At 60.0% G+C, this 9,184-nt stretch overlaps 1 protein-coding gene across 1 annotated transcript in view; it reads right to left on the bottom strand.

Annotated features, from left to right (window-relative positions):
- CRB2 (crumbs cell polarity complex component 2) overlaps positions 1-9,184 on the bottom strand; it is a 36,888-nt gene that overhangs the window by 15,385 nt on the left and 12,319 nt on the right. The window contains exons 4-8 of the mRNA XM_006158255.3: positions 8,086-8,173; positions 5,255-5,330; positions 4,664-4,699; positions 2,707-3,049; positions 86-281 (exon numbers count right to left, since the gene is read on the bottom strand). Of these exons, the coding sequence (XP_006158317.1) occupies positions 86-281; positions 2,707-3,049; positions 4,664-4,699; positions 5,255-5,330; positions 8,086-8,173 (739 nt within the window). The remainder of the gene's footprint in view (positions 1-85; positions 282-2,706; positions 3,050-4,663; positions 4,700-5,254; positions 5,331-8,085; positions 8,174-9,184) is intronic.

Raw genomic sequence — 9,184 nt, 5'->3', positions numbered from 1 at the left:
CCCGCCTCCCAATCCACCGCCCAGCCTCCCCCACCTAGAGTCCCTGGCCCAGCCCCTCAGCTCCAGCCCCCAGCCGCTCGCTCACCCGTTAACTAGGTCGCGGCACACGCCCCCGTGCGCGCATGGCTGGCTCTGGCACTCGTCGAGGTCCAGCTGGCAGTGGGCGCCCCCGTAGCCCGGCGCGCACACGCAGCGGTAGGAGCCCACGCCGTCCAGGCACGAGCCCCCGTGCAGGCAGGGAGCAGAGGCGCACTCGTCCACCTCGGCCTCGCAGGCCACGCCTGGACAGGGGCAGGAGACAGAGACCGGGGATGGACGCTGGAGTGACTCCCACCCAGAGTGACGGGGAGAACTGGGGCTGAAGAGAGATCTCGTTGTCCACTGACTTGAACATTTGGAGGTGTTTCTTTGCCAGCAATGACAGTCAGTGGCCACAAGACAGACCTCCAGCCAGCTCACAGCAGTCTAGGACAGCGGATGGGATTCGGTGGATGGCGACAGAAACCCAGAGTGCTGTCTAATGGTGAGAAGTTAGGGCCGCCGGGGTGGCTTGACAGGCAGGGTGCGCATGCCCTGAAGTCTGAGAGGGGAATGGAGGCATGGCCGTTCCTCTCCCCACCCCCCACCCCCCCAAGAGCTTTCTCCTAGTGCCCCTCCCCCAGCCCTGGTGCGTGCATACTCCCTATAGCACATTTTTAAAAAACCTTTTAAAGGGAGGATCCTCCTGAAGTCTAGGGGACTGCGCAGGGTCGCTCAAGTCCTGCTTAGGGAAGGGGCCCTACGTGGGTGGGAGGCAGGTAAGTGGGGCGGGGTAGGGAGGTGTCAGGGCCTTGGGGCTAGGTAACAGATTCCACTCACCTTGAAAGTTCTAAGCTGGTGAGTGGTGCAGGCCTATCTGTAATTTATTTATATATTTGTGTCTATTATTTTACTTGCTCTAGGGCACGTGAGCTCACCAGATAAAGATGAGAGAAAGTGAGAAAGCAACCTGCCAGGTCTGGGACTTGCATGGTGATCCGCCATGTGGGAGTCCAGCGCCTTAACCACCATGCCGCCTTCTGGCTCCTATCTGCATTTTAGGAGGCTCGCTTGGTGTCTTTGAGAAGGGTGGAGGGAGGGACCACAGGGACAGGTGCGGGGAGGAGTGCAGAGCTACTGCGTACTCCGCTCCTCCTGGCTCCCAGAAAACCTGAAAGCCTGGAGTCAGGAACTCCTTCCCTGCAAGTTCTGATGGCTGGGTGGCCCCCCAGGGTGGGGTTGGGGAAAGAGGCTACACCAGCGGACTTCAGTTCATCAGGGAATGCATGGGCCATTGTGGACTCCTGGGGGCTCTGCCCCTACCCCCTGAGTAGGTTTGGTCTTGGGGACTGGCGGCCCAGTTGACCCCAGCTCAGACCCTTCTCAGCTCAGTGAGCACAAAGCATGACCCCTCCCTCCCATAACGCCACCTCCTCCTACCCCAGCCCCACTCCCACCTCTGTGCCAGGGGGAGCCAGGCCCAGGCCGCCTGGAATCCCAACCTCCCCCGCCAGCTCAGAACGAAGGAGGAGAGAAGTGAGTCATGGCAGACACTGCCCCCACCCGCATCCACACTCCAAGCTGCCCAAAGCTCCCAGCGCCACGGCCGGCCGCGCACACCTGCTGGCTCCAGAGAGCACGGAGGCCCCTTACCGCAAAGCAGATCATGAACTGGGAGACACACGGACAGCCGTGACCCACTCGCACATCCGCAGCTACACATCGGGCATGCAGACACTCGAGTCGCAAGAAGGGCGCCCGGAACCAGTTTCCAAACTCCACTTGGTCACCGTGCCCTCCTTACTGTGTACCCTCCCCCAGAACCAGCCCTCTCTCTACCCCACACTCTGAGATAACTTCACACAGCTCTCTTCCTCACAGCAGAGTTGTCTGTGTGAAGTAGAACCCGAGCGTCTACACAGCAGACTCCAAACTGTCCTGGACTTAGCCTCACTCCCACACCTATCCCCAGCCACACACTCCTTCCAGACTTCAGACCATTCCGGGGTGATCTCGCCTGGAAGCAGGGTCGGGTCGGGACGGGGACAGGCCTGCTCCGGAGAGAGGGCCGATGCAGATACTGTGCCCCACCCACTTTTCCAGGCACCCGTGTAGACATTTCCCCTGCCCAAGACAGTAGGGATTCCTGCAGGCACGTCTGCCTTACAATCTGAACTAGACCGTGAATGTCTTTGCCCGAAGTCTGGGGAGAGGGTATTGCATTGAACCAAACCAGGGGTGTTCGCGCTCTAGAATCACCGACTGGACAGTGTCTGCGGGACAGCTTCCACGGGTCGGGAGTGGGTGCTGCGGACACTGCCCGCAGCGCCCTCACTGAAGCCAGGCCAGGTGCAGCTGCACTCTGTCTACACTGCACGGCCAGCGGTGCTTGAGGAGTGTCTGAGGGACTCAGCTCCCCCAGGGCCAAACTGAACTCTTGACGGGACTGAAAAGCTGTCCTGTACCTGCCAGGTGCCGGGCACCGTGCCAGCCCTCACAGACGCGCTCCCCCAGAGCTCCCAGGTTAGCCCGAGAAGCGTCAACTCTGTAGTGAGATCAGGAGCAGGCACGCCCAGGGTGCTGGGGGCGTCTCTCTACCGAAGTCCAGCCCACAGCTGTGATGTCTCCACTCTGAGTCACCAATGGATCTGCATTGCAGACCTCCTCCCAGGCAGCCCGGGCCATTACCTGCATAGCCGAGGGGGCAGTGGCACTCGTAGCGATCGGCCAAGTTGCGGCAGGTGGCCCCGTGATGGCAGGGCCGGGATGCACACTCGTCGATGTCCAGCTCGCAGTGGGGACCCTGGAAGCCGGGCACACAGTAGCAGCGGAAGCCGCCAGGATCTGGGCCCTGGGGCACACACAGGGCACCGTGGTGGCATGGCTGGGAGGCACAGCCCGGGGACACCGTGGGCCCACATGTGTAGCCACCAGTCTCCGTAGCCTGGCACTCGGTCCCCGGAGCACATGGGTCTGAGGCGCAGGCACTCGGGGTCATTGAAGGCACCGTCCCTGCGGAGAGAGAAAACGACTGGGGAGGGCGGACAGGAGCTACAAGGACGCCCCCCGCAACTCGCTCAGGCCCCACCCCAGACCCGAGCTGGAGAGCAGCCTGGGCCTGTCCATACTCCGGAGGACAGACAGAGGGCCAGGGAGTCTACACTCGAGACTGGGAACCATTTTAGAAGTGTCCACGCAGCGGAAAGCAAGACCAGGGATGCCTGGCTCCTGGGCAGGATTGGCGGGGGACAGATACTCACTGTCCCTCCACTGTGTCATCCCACCCCTGCTGCGCCCTTGCGAGACAGAATCTGGTGTGCCCATTTTACAAGAGAGCCAATGGAGGTTCCAGAAAGAGCGAAGGTTCTGAGTCACCCACACACGTCAGTGCGCGGTCTGGGTCTCCTCTGGGTCTCCCCTTTTGCAGGCCCCACTTCCTCCCAGGAGGACCAGGAGGGTGAGGGACTCAGCTCCTCCCAGCGCCCCTCCACCCCTCCTGCTGGGGGTCTGGTAACTCCATCTCTCTGAAACCGGAGATGGGCCTGACCAGGGCTGGACAAGGACTTCAAAGGCAGGGATGAGTGCTCACCCCTCCCACCAGCCCTTCTCCAAGTCCTAACTGCCCCTGGAACTTCTAGAGGATCCCTGGCTCACACTGCACCCCCTCAGCAAATGCCTGAGCGGCCAGCCTGGCAGAGGTCTCGGTGCAGAGCAGATATTGAGACCTGCTCCCTGAACACCGTACTGGGCCGCCATGACACCTCCACCTCTGTTAGAGGGTACAAGGTGACCACAGGCTTGGAAGCCAAGTCCAGAAAGCCAGCCTCCCTCTTCCCCCACCCCAGAGCCTCACTGCATGCCCAGGTAAGAACTCAGCCTTGAGGTCAAACAGGCCTGGGTGCAAATCCCAGCTCAGACCAGCTGTGAGACCTTGCACAAGCCATTCCTACTGAGCCTCCATTTCTGTCTGCAAGGGGGTGGGTGTTAGCATAACCTCACAGAACAACAGCAGTAAATGATGGGACAGGCGAGCCTGGAGCGGACCCCCCATCCCCACCTGCAGCGCCCGAGGCACCCCTCCCCCACTCGGGTTGTCATCCAGACGCTAACCAGACCCCAGAACAGCCCTTCCCCCCACACTCTGGTGAAGACCCTCAGATAAGGCTGGAGGCCTCCCAGGCTCATCCACATTCCAGCAGGCAGGGCTGTCCACCGCCACCCCACCCCGCCACCCCACCCCTCACACTCCCTCAGGAAAGGCCCAGGTTGCGTGTTGGGGTACCTGGGATGCAAAGAGTGCCCATCCAAGCCCTGGCACCCATAGGCCCTGAGCAAGGGGCTCTAGATGGCACCTCTAACTGCCAGACCCTGCATCCCTGCAGACCCTGAATCCCAATGGGGTACTATCCCCACCTGTGTGGTGCAGGGGACCCCACTCCACTCTGGAGCTTGGCCCTGTCAGAGCAAAGGGACCAGGCTGAGGGAGATGGCACCTGGGATGGGACCCTGGGGAAGGAGGAGGGACGGGACCCTGCTGGGGGAGGGGCAGAGGTGCTGTCACCTCCCACCCTCAGGGCATCTCTGGGGACCCTGAGAGCAGAGGGTTATTCCTCTGAGTGAAGGAGCCCAGGAGACAGACACCCACCTCGTAAGAGGAAGATGTCGCATCTTCCTGGGGGTCCTGCAAGAGCCAGCAGTGGCAGTGAGGGACGCCCGTCTGCTTGGTGACCCCAGTTCACCTCCACATTTACTTACAAGGTGGCTAGCACCCCACCATCATTCCTGCCTTACAACTCTGGAAAAGTGAGGCTCCGAGATTCAGCCACTTCCCTGTGAACAGCCCTGGAGAGTCTGGGGTCCAAACCCACTTCTCCCTGCTCCAGAGCCTCCACGCCAGAGTCTCCAGAACCTGTATTAAGTATATGGATTCCCCAGGCCCACTCGGGACCTTGAGGTTCCAAACCACGGGTCCTAGGATCCGCATGGCCACCGGTCCCCGGGGGCTCCTTTGCACACCGAGGTGTGGAGCTGCTGCCTTCGTTCTGTGTGTCAGGAGAGGGCGGAGGACACCAGGTGGCCCAGGGCAGAGGGGAGGAAAGGCTGGGGGAGGTGGGGAGGGGGGGACCCGACGGAGGGCACTGGGCAGAGGAGGGACTGTCCCAGGACCAGGCGGAGGGGCGGGGCCTGTTGCCAGGCAACGAGGGGCCTGTGCTTATCTTTACAAATCCCTCCTGACCTCGCAGGCTGCCTGGGCCGACCTGGTAGGGGAGGGATTACAGGACACCCCCTCGCCTTTACCCTCCCGCCCTGGCCTGGGGAGGGCAGGGGGGACCGCCGGTTACCGGGTGCTGACGACGGCTCAGGCTCAGCCGCCACCTGTGATTTGATTCCAAACAGAAAAGGTGGGGCTGTTAAAACTGTTTTTCTAAGTCGTTTGCCCAGTACCAGCCCTCAAGAAGGAAGACTCAGCAGGACAAGGTGGTTACTGCCTAGAGGGGACTGAGGCGGGAGGATTGCAAGAAAGAAGCCAGCCTGTGCAGCCTAGTGGCTCCCTGTCTATAAAATAAATAAATAATAAATAAACAATAAAAAGTGGGAAAAGCAATGAAGACTTAGATCCTATCTAGGTTTCTGAGCCATCCAGATCACCCCACGCCTGGGAACCTTTCGTTGTCGTAGGAGAATGCCCCAATGCTCCAGCCATTCCGGCCCAGGCACCATGAAAAGGCATTAAAGGATTCACAACAGTATGGCCTGGCCCAAGCAAGTCACTGTCCCTGTCACCCAGACCCCAGCAGCCAGGGGGCCTCACCCCAGCATTGTAACTCCTACTGCACAAGCAGTTGTGATGGGTCTAGGCCACTGCTGATGGGAAGCGCTTTACCAGGGGAGATTTGGGGAGCTTCCTGTCCAGATAAGACAAGAGAGGACATATTCCTAAGAAGCGACCTGAGATCTTACCTTCGAACCTAAGGTAAAGCCCTGCTCATCTCGTGGCTCTGGGCTCCGGGGGAAGGGCCGAAAACAAACAGCACAGCGCAACACACAGCGGCCCCACACACACGGACTCTCGGGTGTCAGGGAAGGCCTGACTCACTCTCACAGGCAGGAAAGTCTGGAATACGGGTTTGTAAAAACGTAAAAGCATCTGCCCCAAGGCCGGCCCCACTGCGTAGTGCTTGAAGGAGCCAGAAGGAGCCAGATCCCACATGGTCAACCACGCAGTGGGAATGCTGGCCTCTGTGGCTTAAAAAACTCGATGGGTGGGGCTGGTAGGTGGCATGGTGGTAAGGGCGGCTGGACTCTCACATGGCTGACAGTGGTTTGAGTCCCAGACCCAGCAGCTTGCTTTCTTACTTTCCCTCTCTCTGTCTCTCTCTGATCAACTTCAAAAAATAAAATAATGACAGTGAATACAATTAAATAAATTCTTAAAAAATAAAACTCAGTGGGCATGTGTGTGTGCATCCCCCAAATCTGGACAAGATGGAGAAATGGAGCAGAAAAGATTGCAGTGTGGCCATGCCCCATCCGAGGGTGCTTTCTCCCTCCATCTGTCTCTGGTGAAGTCATACACCCTCTGACAATTCAACAAAAGTCTGCTCCTGTGCATTAAAGGCATGATTATGGGCCAGCAGGTGGTATGGTGGTTAAAGTACTGGATTCCCATGGCTGCCTGTGGATCGAGTCCCAGACCAGGCAGCTTGAAAATCATGCCACATAAGTACATAAATAAATACATTTTTTAAAGGTGTGATTATGATAAGGGTAGTCACGACCACACCTGTTACAGGCTGAGGGCCCACTTTGTGCCTGACCCCATGGTACCCAGTGTCCCCCGGAGTGATGGGACGGCAGACCTGCTGCCTGAACGGCTGCTCTCAGATATTTCACCGTTAACTGCTAACCAGCTTCTGTCGGAAGTTTCCGTTGACATAGGGGTTCTGAGCCAAAGTCTACACTGGCAAACCACCGTGGTATCTCATCAAGTTCTTGACACTGGCCTCAAGTTAGCCAGTCTGCCCCGGTTTACAAAGGCACCAGAGAGCCGTGCCTGCATGCTGGGGAACCCCGGCCTCCCAGTGCAGCCCTGCCTCTGGGCCTCGACTGCCTCCTCGGGAAGCGCCCTCGGGCTGCTGGGAGAATCGGCTGGGTTGTGTTAGCCCACTAGCGCAAGGCTGCCATGACTGGCGGATGCCGTTCCTCCCTAAACCAGTCTTTACTTGTGGCCAGCACTGAGTATCTGAATGTGCTTGGCTTCCCGCTCCACTCCACTCCGCTCCGTTGTCCCTGCCTCTGTCCCCAAGGCCCCCACCCCCTCTGGTTGGAGGAGGGGCCAGACTTGGACCAGTCCTCGCCGCCCCTTTGTCCGTTGGGCTCCCTGGGTGTTCAGGAAGGGGAGGTGGCTATGAGGGCCCAACACGCCCCATTGTACTCCAAGATGCTTGGTCCTCTCCATAGTAACCAGCAGGTCTCTATGGCAGAGTGGGCTCCAAATGAACGGGCCCAGCTCAGGGCCTGGCAAGGGCGGCAGCAGAGCCAGGGGCCCAGGGCCTCCAGACGCTGGCTTCTAAGTGACACAGTCCCCAGCCCCTCCCCTCCTAGCAGGCAGGCCTTGGTCCCAGCTTCCAGAAATGGTCCTGCCTGCAGGGTCCCCACTCAGTTTGGGGGATCCGCAGAGGCAGGGTTGTGGGGGGAAGTGTGACTCTCAGTGCACATTCCCTTCCGCGACAGTGAACCTCTGTCGGCCCTGCCTTGGGGCTCATGTGCATGGACACCCGGGTGCGAACGCGTACACGTGCGAGTGCACATAGATGTGTGCAGGCATGTGCTTTGGACACACAGACGTGTGTGCATGAGTGCATGTGTGCAGTCTGCATGTGCCTGTGAACATCTGATCGTGCAGCGTGTGCCCTGGGGCATGCTGCACAGCTGTGCAGGTGTCTGTGCCCTTGAGGGCCGAGGGCAGACACCGGATGGGAGACCAGGGTCCCATGCCCTAGGCGCACACCGAGCAGACCCAGCTCCACCCACAAGCCTGAGTGGCTGGGAGGGGGCGGCTCTTACCTCCCCTGCTCTCCCTGAACCTTGGTTTTCTTCACTACAAGGAGGGGTCCTCCCATCCCTAGCAGCAGAGGGGAATAGGAGGTGAAGGCTTTGTGGACACAGGCAACATGGAGAGGTCAGGGTGGAGCCCCAGGGAGTGGTTAGAGAGGCCTGAGCCCCACATCCTGCAGGTTGAAGAGGTGGGGGTCCCCCAGCCACAGGGGAGCCTGTGCCTGCAGACCCGCCTCAGCTCCCTCCTCCAGCCAGTGGTGTGGGGGTGGGGGACTTCTCAGGCCTGGCCCATAGCTAGAGTGCCCAAGACCAAGCATGCCCTAGACCCTCCAGGAGGAATTCCAGGCTCCACACATGAACCCACTGGGACTAGAGCAAAAAGTGCTTGACCAGTGGGAGAGGGGCTGGCTTCAGGGGGCCCTTCCAGCTTGGTCTGCGAAGGGAACAGCAGGGAACACACGCGTGTTCCCAAATCCCCAGCCTCCCTCAGGGACTTAGAACATCCCCACCTCCCCATGCTGGCTCCCCTGGGTCTCCCTCCCCTGCTGCCTCCACCTGTGCACCCCAAGCCTAGAGTGAAGCCCCAGTTTAACCCACTGGGCTACTTACACCGCACACTGCACGCTGGGACAGCCCCACAGCCAACTACCCGGACACATCTCACACTCGGCGGACAGTTCATCCACTCAGCTTTCACGCCGCGCGACCTGTGGCCTGCAGCGTCCCAACAAGCTCACGGCCCAGACAGGCTCCGGGGTGAGCTCCCGCTGCCTGCAACTCCCCAAACTCAGCCCCTCCCAGCCCAGAACTCCCCCTCACACCCCAACAGCCCCTCCCTCCTGGGAATCACAACTTTCCCAGGACACACGCCCACCCAGGCACCCAAGGCAGCTCCCACAAATCACACCTAAGCCCCCCGCCTAGGCCCCCTCAACACACAACAGCCCCCAATCCCAGAGCACAATCCAATGGCCCTGAGCATACACCCCATGCACCCCGCAACTCAGCCCGTGCCCCCGCCCCTTGGTCAGGCTGGCACCCACATGGACCAAACCACCTCAGCCCCAGCACCCAAGGCCTGGAGGACTGCCTGGGGGAACAGAGCCTC

Source organism: Tupaia chinensis, unplaced genomic scaffold (genome assembly GCF_000334495.1).
Source record: "Tupaia chinensis unplaced genomic scaffold, TupChi_1.0 Scaffold000575_1, whole genome shotgun sequence".
Taxonomy (NCBI): Eukaryota; Metazoa; Chordata; class Mammalia; order Scandentia; family Tupaiidae; genus Tupaia; species Tupaia belangeri.
Note: the sequence above shows the minus strand (reverse complement) of the source record. Positions and strands in the feature narration are given on the sequence as shown.